Source organism: Gymnodraco acuticeps, unplaced genomic scaffold (assembly GCF_902827175.1).
Source record: "Gymnodraco acuticeps unplaced genomic scaffold, fGymAcu1.1, whole genome shotgun sequence".
NCBI classification, from domain to species: domain Eukaryota; kingdom Metazoa; phylum Chordata; class Actinopteri; order Perciformes; family Bathydraconidae; genus Gymnodraco; species Gymnodraco acuticeps.
In genome coordinates, this window is record NW_022990484.1 from 903780 (window position 1) to 917111 (window position 13332).

Sequence of the window (13332 nt, forward strand, 5' to 3'; positions counted from 1 at the left end):
ACTGTCAGGTGTGTGATTTTGCTGCACCCTGCACAGAAGCAATTTTTTTCAATCACCTGCGCAGTACACATTTAAAAGTCAGTCACAGAGTACAGTGTCCATATAAAGGTTGCAACTTCGCAACTAATGTGTACTCCACATTTAATGCACATAAAAGTAAAGAGCACAGAACAGACAATTGGAGGATGTTTAAGCCAGAAATAGTCCCTGTTGGTGTAAATGACGAAATGGCCCAAGAAGAACACGAGCCTCCAAATGACACGACTGATTTAGAGGATACTGGCAGTGGGGATTCCAGTGATGAAGAACATCATGATCTAGGAAAACATTTGGAGCACAAAAGCTCTTTTTTTAAAGATGCAAACCATCCTTCATATTCCAGAAAGTTCTGTACAAGAAGTCATACAACAGCTTCTACAGATATGTGAACTGTCCCAGCCACTGCTGCATAATTCTGTCAAGGACATTTTGAAAGGAAACACAGATGTAAATGATTCAATTGTGAGACAGTTAGTCAGGGCTGCCTCAGAGAGCAATGTCATAACAAGATTTTGTGGCAAGGATGGCTCCTTATCAGGGCCGTTTCTAGCTATTTGGGGGCCCTATGCAAGATGCTGTTTGGGGGCCCTATTTTGTCAAACTACATTGGGAGGATTACAAAGCCTTTAAGATGATCTGTGGAGATGCATTAATCTGATACACTTTAAGAGGAAAACAGGCTAAATTAACGAAAACCTCTCTTAAATTCAAATTGAACATCTCAAGTTGACCCAAGCAATTGAAATTTACAGAAAATGATATTAAAAAAGGTAAACAATGAGGCTCCTCTATGTCAATAAATGAAAGAGTTGCAGCATTTTCTCAAAAATGTTTACTTTACATTTTTCCTCCTCCTCAAAACTTCTGCTTCCTTGCTTTTTTAGAAGCAAAGTCATCAATAATGTCATCATATGACAGCTGCTTGCCAATCTCATGGTTGATGCTGATTATGGCAAGACCAGTGAGGCGATCCTGTCCCATGCATGACCTCAGGTAGGTTTTGATGAGCTTCAGCTTTGAGAAGCTCCTCTCTGCTGAGGCCACAGTCACAGGAAGAGTGCAGACGATTCGCAGGGCAATCCACAGATTGGGATACAGTTCATTCAGGTTTTTTTTGTGGATGAAAGAGAGGAGCTCCAGTGCAGTCATTTCACATGTAGGCAGGCTTGGCAGATTGGTAATTTCCAGAGCCAGCTCCTTTCCATCAATGTCACCTCCATCTCCAGTGCTTAATGTGCTGCAGAGCTTGTCACACTGGTTGCACAATTCCACACCATCCAGTTTTTTTAAGTTGAGCAGCACTCCAAATCTGGCTCTCACTTCACCCAGAGTTTCAAATCTATCCTTTAAGGATTCAATAGTCGTGTCAACAACTACATTGAAGAATGTCGTTTCTCTTCATGGCATCTGCAATAGGCTCGTCTGGGGCTTCATAGGCAAAGTGTTTTTTTGTGCTTCTCAGTCTCTTCTCTTTCAGCACAGCCTCCACATTCATTTCCTCACACATGTCTTTAGCAGTGTGCCTGAGCTGCAGCAAAGCCAGTGTCTCTATAACTAGTCAGAGACATGTTTGCCTTTGTAAGGAGGTCAACTGCCACATCAAGCTGCATGGTTCACATGGTGAAGAATGTCATACCAAAGCACTGTGCAAATGAGGAAGCGGTATGACCCAACCTCTTCTGCCAAACTCTGTGCTTCAACCTTGGTCAGGGGATCTGTCACTTTGTCCCTGACCTCCAACAATGCCTCCCTTATGTTAGGGGCCTGGTACCGCACTGCCTCTATGCTGTTGACACGGCTCTCCCACCGTGTGTCACTCCAAGACTTAAGTGCAATAGTCAGATGTTCCTTTAGGATTGCCCATCTTTGTGGGGCTGCTGAGAAAAGGGTGTACAGTTTCTGTACATTACCAAAGTAGCTGATGGCATCTGTCGACGCTTTTGCTGCATCAGCCACCACCAAGTTCAATGAATGTGACACACATGGAACATAAAGTGCACGTGGATTTTTCTGGAGCAGCCTTGCTTGAACCCCTCTGTTCCTCCCCTTCATGTTGGCACCATTATCGTATGATTGACCTCTGCAATCATCAAATGGAATATTAAGCTCCTTAAGCCTGTTCAAAATCAAAGATGACAAACCAAGACCTGTTGTTTCGGAAGCCACAAGAAATCCTAGAAAGTGTTCCTTGATTGTGGGCGCTTCGTCCATTATGACAGTCCTTATGATGACTGACATCTGCTCTTGGTGGCTTACGTCAGGGGTACAATCCAAAATGATTGAATAATATTTGGACTGTTTAATCTCAGTCACCATTGTGTCCAACATTTTCCCACTGATTGAAGCAATCAGTTCATTTTGGATCAGATTTCCAAGATAGCTGGAATGACTGAACTGGCCACTCTCCACACGCTCAATGTGCTGCTTCATGACAGGATCAAATTTAGCTAGAAGCTCCACCTCTTTTAAGAAGTTTCCATTATGTTGCTGGTGTAATGTGTTCGCTGAACCTCTCAATGCAAGATTTCTCTCAGCCAAAGATTGCATTATAGAGATCAGGCGGGTTAGGACATCTCTCCAGCGCCTCTTCTCAGCCTCTAAAAGTGTGCTTTCAGCTTGGTCTATGGTCTTTCCGGTTTGTAGACGCTGTTCAAAATCTTTCCAGGTTGCCATGAGGGTTGTGTGCTCTGGACTACTTTCGTGACTTTTCAGAAGCATGCCTATGCTGCTCCAGTTTGATAGTCCCTCTGTCATTAATTTGTAGTCCTTCCTTGAAAATAACTTGCAGCAAAAGCAGTAAACGGCATCGTTTTTTCTTGAGTAGATAAGCCAGGTCCGCTTTATCTTTTCCCCATTCACTAATGTTCTGTGGAAATAATGATGGTGAAAGCTCCTACCATCTTCTCTTGGAAAAGTGAATTGTTTATCAACCTGAAAAGGCCCTCTACCTACTAAATCGGTCCTAAAGGAATCGGGTAGAACTGATGGCCAATCAGCTGGATCTATTGGTGGACCAAAAGCTAGCTGCTCTGCTTGTAAGTCTGCAGGAGGAGCAAATTTACCTGTGGCATGTGGCTCAGGAGATGATGAGAAGGATGGACCTGCTTGTGGCTCAGGAGGTGATGAGAAGGATGGACCTGCATGTGGTTCAGGAGGTGATGAGGAGGATGAGGAGGATGGACCTGCATGTGGCTCAGGAGGTGATGAGGAGGATGAGGAGGATGGACCTGCATGTGGCTCAGGACGTGATGAGGAGGATGGACCTGCATGTGGCTCAGGAGGTGATGAGGAGGATGGACCTGCATGTGGCTCAGGAGGTGATGAGGAGGATGGACCTGCATGTGGCTCAGGAGGTGATGAGGAGGATGGACCTGCATGTGGCTCAGGAGGTGATGAGGAGGATGGACCTGCTTGTGGCTCAGGAGGTGATGAGGAGGATGGACCTGCTTGTGGCTCAGGAGGTGATGAGGAGGATGGACCTGCATGTGGCTCAGGAGCTGATGAGGAGGATGGACCTGCATGTGGCTCAGGAGGTGATGAGGAGGATGAGGAGGATGGACCTGCAGCATCTGGCTCTGCTTGCACAAAGTACTTGAGAATTGTCCCTGCAAAGACAACACTCCTTAAATTAGCAAGCAAACTTTGTTGTTGTTTATTTTTAAACAGTCATCATACAAATATTAATCATAAACATATCACAATGTAAACTTATACAACAGTAATTAGTGACTGAAAAGGCTTTGGCAAAAAGCTTATATATGAATATCCTATATTCTTATAATTAAATCGAAAACAAAACAAATACATTATTCACATTAGGGCTGCACGCAGTGGCGTTTCTAGGTGTACAAAACTGGGGGGGCAGAAAGAGGTCGGGGGAGAGAGAGAGAGAGAGAGAGAGAGAGGGGGGACAGAGAGAGGGGGGGAGGAGAGAGAGAGGGGGAGTGTCAAATTACATACTGAAGACCACAGGAGCAACACTGTGAGCGCATACATTTACGTACACAGCGTGGGGATATCATAGTAATGCACCTTCATACATGGAGTAAAGGTCACCATCACAAAGTAATTCTTAACAATAACAACAACCGTAATGCTTTAGCATTAAAACACCATAGACTGTAAATATAAGGAAAACACAGACACTCATCATCGAGGTCACAATATCAATCGATCCAGCAGAGGCAAAACACAGAAGATCAACAAAATATATGACATAAATGAACTTACCAAAGCTGAAGGCTCACTTGAAAGAAAAGCGGCACGGCGGTCCTTCCTCTGACAGAATGTGTCTATCACTTTGGGGATGAAGTCCTGTAGTTGCTGGATCAACTGGCTTTCAATTGAAAGCATGGCCAATGCGTTAAGTCGCGGCTGTCCCATGGTGTTGCGAGTGAAAGTCTTTATCCTTTTGAGGGTGGAAAAGTTCCTCTCTGACTCGGATGTCGTCATCGGAGTTGTCACTATTATTTTGACCAAAATAACAGTCTCAGCAAACGTTTCCTCCAAGTTGTTCTCGTGAATGGATTTCAACAGAGACAGGGCAGTGTTTCCAGTGTGAAGCTCACTGTGGCGGTAGAGCGTGGTCAGCTCAGACTTCAACTTCTCCTTGTTTCCCAACGCAGGCCACAGTTTCACGGCGCAGTCAAGCTCAGGTGTAGGAAATGACAGGACATGCTGTGGGAAGAATGAGCTGTCAACGAGCTTTGCAGCGATCAAATGGTCACTCTGTGAGAACCTCTGTTCCACCTGTGAGATGACTGTGTCACAAGCCTCCTTCATCACCGGCGCTGTGCTGCTGACTCGTCGGCCTGGCTCGTCTGTTCCATCATGAGCGGTGGCGGCCAATGCATCAGTTTTCTGCCTCATTTTCTGAACATTTTCCTTGAAACGGCAGAGCGCGCTGTTGATCCCAGGTGCATCGATGCTTCGTTTTTGCAGAGTGTTGTATAGAACATCCACTTCTGGCATAAGCAACGAAAAAAACTCCAGGAGCTGCATAAATGCTCGGTCCCGCAGTTTCTTTGACAGGCCGTATGCCTCACTTATGGTGACCGCATCCCATCCTGGTTGTGCGCGTATATGCTTCATACACTGAAGTAGTGCATCTCGGGTCTCTCAAACCGCGTTCACAGTTCTGCTTTTAAAGTTCCATCTCACAGCCGGTGGCCGTGGGATGCGTCTCTGTGTTGCCTCTGCAAGAGCTGCAACACGTTTTGGAGCACCGGAGAAAAAAGTGGAAAAAGCAGTTAGATCTGCAAAAAACACCTTCAGGATGCTCATCCTTGCTGAACACAGTTGCTGCAGGGTCAGGTTCAGTTGGTGGGCGTAGCGGTGAACAAACTGAGCGTTTGGGTACGTCTCCTTCATCACCGTCTGTACCCCGCGCACGTTACCGCTCATGACGGCCGCCCCGTCATAGGTCTGAGCGATTAGCTTTTCTTTCAGCTTCAGGGGTTCCAGAACAGCCTTGATGCTGTTAGAGAGACCTACACCAGTTTTGTCCTTTACTTCCACAAACTCCAAAAAACGCTCTGTAACTGTGAGGTCAGGCATAATGTATCGCAGCACAATCACCATTTGCAATTTACAGGAGACATCGGTTGTCTCGTCGGCCTGAACGGCAACAAATGATGTGTTGTCCACTTGCTTGGCTATTTCCTCCCTGTACACATCATACATGCAGTCCAAGAGTTCATTCTGTATGGTGCTTGATGTCCCTTTGAAAACAAGCTGAGCTTCGTAGTGCCGTTGAAGCCTCACACATTGTCTCGAAAATTGACCTGAATATCCCTGGATTCAGAGAGTCCGCCGACTCGTTGTGGCCCCGCAGTGCTGTCTCACATTTCCCACACAGTTTAATACAGGTGATGATCCGACCAAGCACGTACCTGTTTTCTTCCACCTTCCTATTATGAGAATCAATGCCACGTCTGTAGGCGCTGTCAATCTGAGCAGCAACAGTCATTTACCCTTCCAAGTAATCCCAATTTTACGGCATTTTCCAAATGACTGTTGCTGCTCTCATGCTTCATTGTCCTCTCCGAAAGATGCTTTAAGTCCTTGTAACCTGTCCTCGACCAAGTACCTTGATCTTCACCAAAAAGCAGGCAAGGAAAGCAAAAGAGGGAATTCTTCTGGATGCTCGCCGTTAGCCATTTCTTTTTAGCAAACCACTCAGCGTTAAACCCACGTTTAACTTTGCCCGCAGTCTGGACCATTTGGAAATCCGGTGGATGGTGGGCTAAGTGTCTCAAATGTGTGCTCCAGTAAATGGTCAACTTCATTCATTTTCTTTCAGTTTTTTACTTCTTTTAATCGCTGGTGATGTTAGCTATATGCTGCTCTCTCGTCTCCTCTTCAAACTACACGTGACGTTTCGCAGCACTGCACACGTGAGTACTTACAGCCAATCAATTCTGAATTATGTGAGATGACGTATGGTGGGGATGGGAGCACTCTGCCCCTACGGTCATTATTTTTTTGCCACACACATTCAATAGAAAAATACTCTGAGCATGCGCAGTGTAGTTTTTACAATCACCGTTCACTTAGACTGTGAGAGGGAAGGGCAGGATCGGGTTTTGTCCCACATGGCTCTAAACAGCTCAAAACGGCACTCTAGACACTAATTAGAAGAACACAGACTAAAACAGAAATGTACAGACGAATCAGATTATTAAACATGACCTTAAAATATATTTTATATGTTTTTTTATTTATTTTTTAGTATTTTTTTGTAATCATTATTTGTAATACTTTCTTCTGACACAAGGTGGGGCTGTGCCCCACCTGCCCCTAATGACCCGCCGCCACTGGCTGCACGGTATTGAAAAAAACTGACACCGCGATTCCCCCCCCCCCCCCCCCCCCCCCCGCGGTATATATTGCGTTTTTTTTAACCTGTTAACCCCCAAAGTCCCGGCGGGTACTTTACTTTTTTTTTCACGACAGTGTCTCAGGGGATCGTAATATTTAAGAACCTGTTAATGTGTTATACCAGATTAACAGAAATAATCTCAGCTAATTGACGATACCAACCATTTTTACCAAAACAACACACAAGTCTCATAAGAAGCATCTAAATGACCCCGGAGCGAAAAATGCTAACGCACTTTAGCACAGAACTCAAGATAAAAGTACCCTTATTATTACTTATCGTAGCTGCACTTACAAGATATCCGAAGCAAACACAGACATCACAACACGTACCTTTACGTAGCTTCTAGGGGAGATGTCTCACCGTAGCTGTCAATCTGATCAAAAGAAGTGTTCAATGGCATTAAAACGAGAAAGAAAAAACGCGGCTGAATCGGTTAATCCATAGGTTTTTTCCATAGACCAAAATAGTTCCAGATGGCAGATGTTGCTTTTCTTCTTGGAAGTAAATCTTCATTCTCTCCGGTATTGTCCTCCTGTGCCTCGCTCATTTTTTACCAGTGTTTTTTGATGGTCTGCAAACTAGCGGGGCGGGGCCTGCTGTGATCTGATCAAGAATGATTGTGATTGGTGGTTTGCTGTGCATGCAGGGGAAGTTCTACACACACCAGCACATGAATAAATAAGGAGTGAGAGTGACGCGTAACCAAAACCGGAAGCTGCATACACTCTGGTAGCTACCATTAGCAGCTAACTTTTGTGCTCCAATGTTTACATAAAAATGGAATTATGGATTATAAACAATTGCTTCAAAACCACAGATACATTATCAACCTATGGATCAACCGATTCAGCCGCGTTTTTTCTTTCTCGTTTTAATGCCATTGAACACGTCTTTTGATCAGATTGACAGCTACGGTGAGACGATCTCCCGTAAAAGCTCCGTAAAAGGTACGTGTTGTGATGTCTGTGTTTGCTTCCCCTGTTGCGAGATCGGATCGCTTAGATACTATACTTAAATAATATGTGGAGTCTCAGCTTTAATCGGATATATTGTATGTGCAGTTTCGATAAGTAATAAGGGTATCTTTATTTTGAATTCTGTGCTAAAGTGCGTTAGCATTTTTTTTTTTAAATGAATAAAACCGCACGTCCCTGCGGTGTGAATACCGCGCATGCCGCGGTTATCGCCATGACACGGTATATCGTTCCGCCCTAATTCACATTTGTATCCCCCAAAAAAGCAATACAAACAATTTCTTGAAAACCAAAAAAAAGGTACATTTTTAAATGTACATTGGCTTTGTTCCATAATTTAACCCCAACAATAGATAAATATTATATTGATTTCTTTATTAGCTTTTTGAAAAATAAACGTACAAATACCTCTTGAATCTTATTAACTTTCCATTACATTACATTTAGCTGAGGCTTTTATCCAAAGCAACTTACAATAAGTGCATTCGACCAAGAAGACACAACCTTGAAGAAAACAGAATCATATAAGTACATCAGGTTTCATAGAGCCAAAAATGTCAAGTGCTACTCAACTGGCTTTAGATAAGCCAGTCCTTTGTTAGCAATTGTATTGCTCGAAGTGGAGTCGAAAGAGAGGAGTTTTCCTCTCTTGAAAAACAGACTGGGAGTGATTTTGACTTAGCCTGCTATACTCCAACACAGCAGGTGTCACTCCCATAGCACAGTCCATTTTGCATGACAATTTTATTTGAGCCTTTTCGTAAAGCAAACACTGTATTAAAGTGGGTTTATTCGCCTACAAAATACAAACAATCCTAGCCAACTAGCTCTTATCAATTAAGCTGAAGCTAACGGAGATAGCGGAGCTAGCTGAGGCTAGCGCAGCTAGCATGACTTGCTCAAACATTGGCTAACATTATAGCTACTCCCTCCACCCCACAAGTGAATTTACACCGTGAACAAATGCCTTACCCTTCGAAGCTGGCGTCAGCCAATCAAATCCCGTTTTTGCAATTCCCGCCAGTACAAGCGCTAGCCAATCAAACCGCGTGCAAGCTGGGAGAGCCAGACCGCAGTTCATTTCCTCATATTCCAAACGAGAAATTACGGTAGCAAATCACCCGGTTCTTTCCGACCAGAACTATTTACCAGGATACAAACAGGAGGAACCAGGCATGGAGGGAGGTGGCAGAGACAGTGGGTGAAACTGGTAGGTTTTCGCCTGTTGGGGGATTTTATATCCAGTTTACTTCGTTTTAACATTGCTATTGCTTTGTATGTCGGGGGCGGGAGATTCATGTGATTGGTTGTTGGTCGCGTTGCTCGCAAAAAATCGCCAAGCTTCAGACACGCCCAGCTTCAAGATTTGTTGATGCCTGTAGTGTAGACGGGCCGTTATTCTCATCATGTGAGCGTTTTTCTTCTTCAGCTTTCTTATTTTTTCTGAACCAGAGGGATATGTCCGTTTTGAAGCCATGATTATCCCATTACGCTCGCTACTCTACTGACGTGCCGCGGCTGAATCTGAACTTTCAGCTCGGGGCCCCCTAGTGGCCGCCGGGGCCCTATGCAACCGCATAGTCCGCATATAGGAAGAAACGGCCCTGCTCCTTATCAACCACTAAAAGGAGAGCAGCATATATGAGCAAAAACTGTACAATGGTTAGGCCAGTGGAGTACATTATTGATAGAGAAAAAAAGTCTGGTACTGTATATGTTCCTCTACATGCAATGCTACAGAAAATGTTGAACAGGGCAGACATTTTAGACAAAGCTCTTCCAGTACAAAAGCATGTGCCACATGAGTACAGTACATACAGAGATGGTTCATACTGTAAGGAAAATGACCTCCTTAAAGGGGAGGAGTTCAAAATCGCTGTAGGACTTTACATAGGCCCAGAGCCATATAATAGAAGAGTTATGACATCTCCGTTCACTCCAATGGACCACTTTTTTACAGCAATGGCGGATCGTGGAGCCTCTCAATCGTTCCCCGGAAGTTAGCGCCAAGGCTAGCAGAGCTGTGGAGTTGCAGCATAATAGACCGTTCGTGACGGACTTTTAAAGGTAAGAAGAAGTTTAAAGATTTATATTGCGGATATTATCAGTACATCTGATTCAATTGAACATGTGTATTAAAGGATGTCAGTGGATTATCCCTAAATTAGTAGATTTAGGGAACGTTTACAGATAACAGATCAAGCTAGGATACCGAAGCAAGTTAGCAACACACGTTGAACAGCCTTTTAATTGTAAATTCCGTTCTCTTAATGTCTATTTGGTCCAACGTTGTTGAATTAGAGAAGAGGGGCTTCTAAACGGGATTGTATGCGGGGGTGGAGGGAGTTAAATATTAGATAAATATAACTTTGGTGCGTGTAAGAGTGAGTGTTTTTAGCAGAGCCATATTGTGTCCTTGTGATTATGTTGATTATTACCTGTGTGTATAATGTTGCAGCTCAGCTGATTTTGGATTGATGGCAAAGGGAGAGGAACTTAAGTGAGAGTGAACACACAAGGTAAGTTTAATACTACTGTTTTATATAAGTAAGCATACTAAACATGTATTATATCACTGTATTATATAAGTAATCTTGTTAGTAACCTACTGTATGGCAGGTGGAGGGGCAGTGATGTTACAGGTGGAGGAGCAAAACTGCAAGACTGCAAACTCACAAGACAGAGAAATCTAAGTTTGTTCTCCAGAGACGAGGTTGATTTCACTTCAATTTTTTCATATTTTCTAAAGATGTGGAAATGGGACAAAAAAAAACTTGAGAGCTGTAACCAAGACAACTGTAACAACATGAGTAGACAGCCACCAAGGTTTTTCAAGTCCCTCTTTTACTCCATTTTGCCAACCCAAACTTCCAGGTACATGACGGGACACCTTGCTTGTTTTTGTTGTTTGCGCTCCTCTGGCAGGTGGAGGGCAGTGATCCCTTCCCTTCTTCCCTCAATCTTTGAGACTAATGTAAGTAGAAGACATGGCACTGTAAATGTTCGAACATTTAACATATTATACCACTTAAAAATAAGAAATATTACTTTTGTTACTAAGAGTTCATACTTATTATACCTGTGTCACCTTTCACACTATCGCTGTGATCATGAGCTATGGGCTTTGTAGATACAGGTCCCGGGGTGAATCGTGATGCAGGGGCCCTTCTCTTTTTGACCACAGGGTGTTGCACGAAGATGGTGGGTATAGCCTCTGCTCTCAGCCTAGTCTTGCCCTTTTTTGTCTTGACAAACTGGTCTGCATCAAAATGTGCCTGCGGAGTGACTTGAGGTTACTTCACACACAGAACAACTCAGTTTTGTCTGCCCACATACATATTCCATAGTGGTTGAATACACAGTATTAGGAAACACTTTATACTTACTGGACATGTTATACTCATTACATACTGTATATACAATATGACCAAGAATGTGAGACAACTTTATAGAAATTCATATCACATATGTTACTGATGCCATTTGTCATACTTTGTTAAACTCACAAATAATAAAGTTCCATAACTTCAGTTGGGAACAAAGACCACACCTTATCTCCCCAAGGCAATTTCCCATCCAATAGGTGTGCTATATAGGTGTGTATAACCCTTTCTCCTGTCTGTTTATCCCTCTTTCAGCACAAGAACCAGAGGGGGATTCAATGGAGCCTGAATACCTGCACTGAGACCCTCACCCTGCACCCTGAGTCTCAACTCTGTGTTTTTCAAGCCTTTCCCTGTTTTTTGTATTAAACAAAACATTAAGCTTTCCCAATGGTGTGGTTTTCGTTTTGTGAAAAAGTGCAAATGCAGTGTTTGTATATAAATCACATATTTTGTTGCTGTTGGTCGTGAAATTGCTCCTGCTTCCTCCGCTCTGGGTCAGTGGGGAAGCTGTACATTCGTACTCCTTTCTCTGAGCGATTGGAGCATCCCCAGGCAGCACAGCAAACCATGGTGGCGACTAGGAGGCAGCACAGCAAACCATGGTGGCGACTAGGAGGCAGCACAGCAAACCAGGACAACAAGGAGGAAAAGGCACAGACAAACTGCATGATATGCTATTCAATGTTTATTGAATTCCATGTATTTGCAATGGATGTTCCTAAAACAACACATTTAACATCATCATCATCATGCTGCTGCTGCTAGTCCTTTGATAGTCACCTGTCCTTTCTGAAAGCCATAAAGATGACATTAGTCATTTAGATAACTTGTGTCCTCAATTACCATGGGATTACTGAAACTACCATGAATTTAAGAAAATGGTAGACATTAATCTAATCTGAATTTTAAAGCATTAATTTAGATCCCCTCCCTCTAAATATATCAATAAACATTAGAAAGTGATGCTCCTGACTACCATACAAGTTTAAGAAGATAATATTGGTTTTAAAGAATTCAAAGCTATACATAAACAGCAACAGGCTCTTTAACCAAGGCACTGTTAGCCTAACATGTAAACTAGTTGTTCACACTAATCCTAATATTATCACTTAATATTAGCTAATTATATTTTATTTTTTAAAACATATTGATGTAAATACATACACATATCGATTTGTTGTATAAATATTGCAAATCAAAACCTTTATTCACTAATAATTACCAAAAATCGTAGTTCTATCTCCTGTTATCAATGCATTCACATTGCCCGCCATGAACTTCCGGGGAACGATCCTCTTCTACATGAACCACGTGACGATAACCGTTTTTGGACTTCCGTTGTCGTAACTCTTCTATTATATGGCTCTGCATAGGCCCTGTCTCAGGTCGACTATTTTCATTTCCTCGCTCCTCGGTCTCACCGGAAGTTGATTTGTCTGCGCCATCTTGAGTACCGTCCCATGGCTCTTATTCTGCCGGAGGATCGAGGAGCGACAATAGAGGAGCGATAACCGAGGAATCACCAGACCATCCTGCGATAAAATCCTCAGATACTCGCCCGCCCCCTTACTGTGTATCGCTCACTGATTGGACGATGATCTGATGCTTCTTGACATGAGCAGTTTCCCAGCGGAGTGAAGAAAATAAATGAAACTCACGAGAGTCACTCCTCAGTTTATACTGTGTTTTGTTTCAATTCATGTATCATTTAGTTACAAATATGTGATATATCTGAACAACAAAGTGGTCAAAAATCATTTTATTCATTTGTTGGAAACATTTTCATGATCGCTTTTTTCGTTTTACATTTTCATTTATTGTCATTTCCATTCAGTCAGTCATTAAGTGCTATTAAAATGTTAATGTGCTACATATCCAAGCAAACACACACAGTGTGCAATCCAATGAATGTTAATCTAACTGGGTTTTGATAGATAACACATCTCTTTTTCTTCTCTCAATTATTTTATTTCTATTGTGCACTCTAATCAATATTAATCAAACTATTGTTCGTTTATACATTTTAAGAATGGCGTTTATCTTTTTTGAG

General features: G+C 42.9%; 1 protein-coding gene across 1 annotated transcript; it reads right to left on the minus strand.

Moving 5' to 3' along the window:
• Positions 1-894: 894 nt before the first annotated feature.
• Positions 895-3053, minus strand: LOC117552690 (zinc finger MYM-type protein 1-like). Its single transcript, XM_034226268.1, has 2 exons — positions 1684-3053; positions 895-1293 (listed from the first exon to the last, which is right to left on the minus strand). The coding sequence occupies exons 1-2, from the start codon at positions 2791-2793 to the stop codon at positions 895-897; spliced, it is 1509 nt and encodes a 502-aa protein (XP_034082159.1). The 5' UTR covers positions 2794-3053.
• Between the last annotated feature and the right edge of the window lie 10279 nt (positions 3054-13332).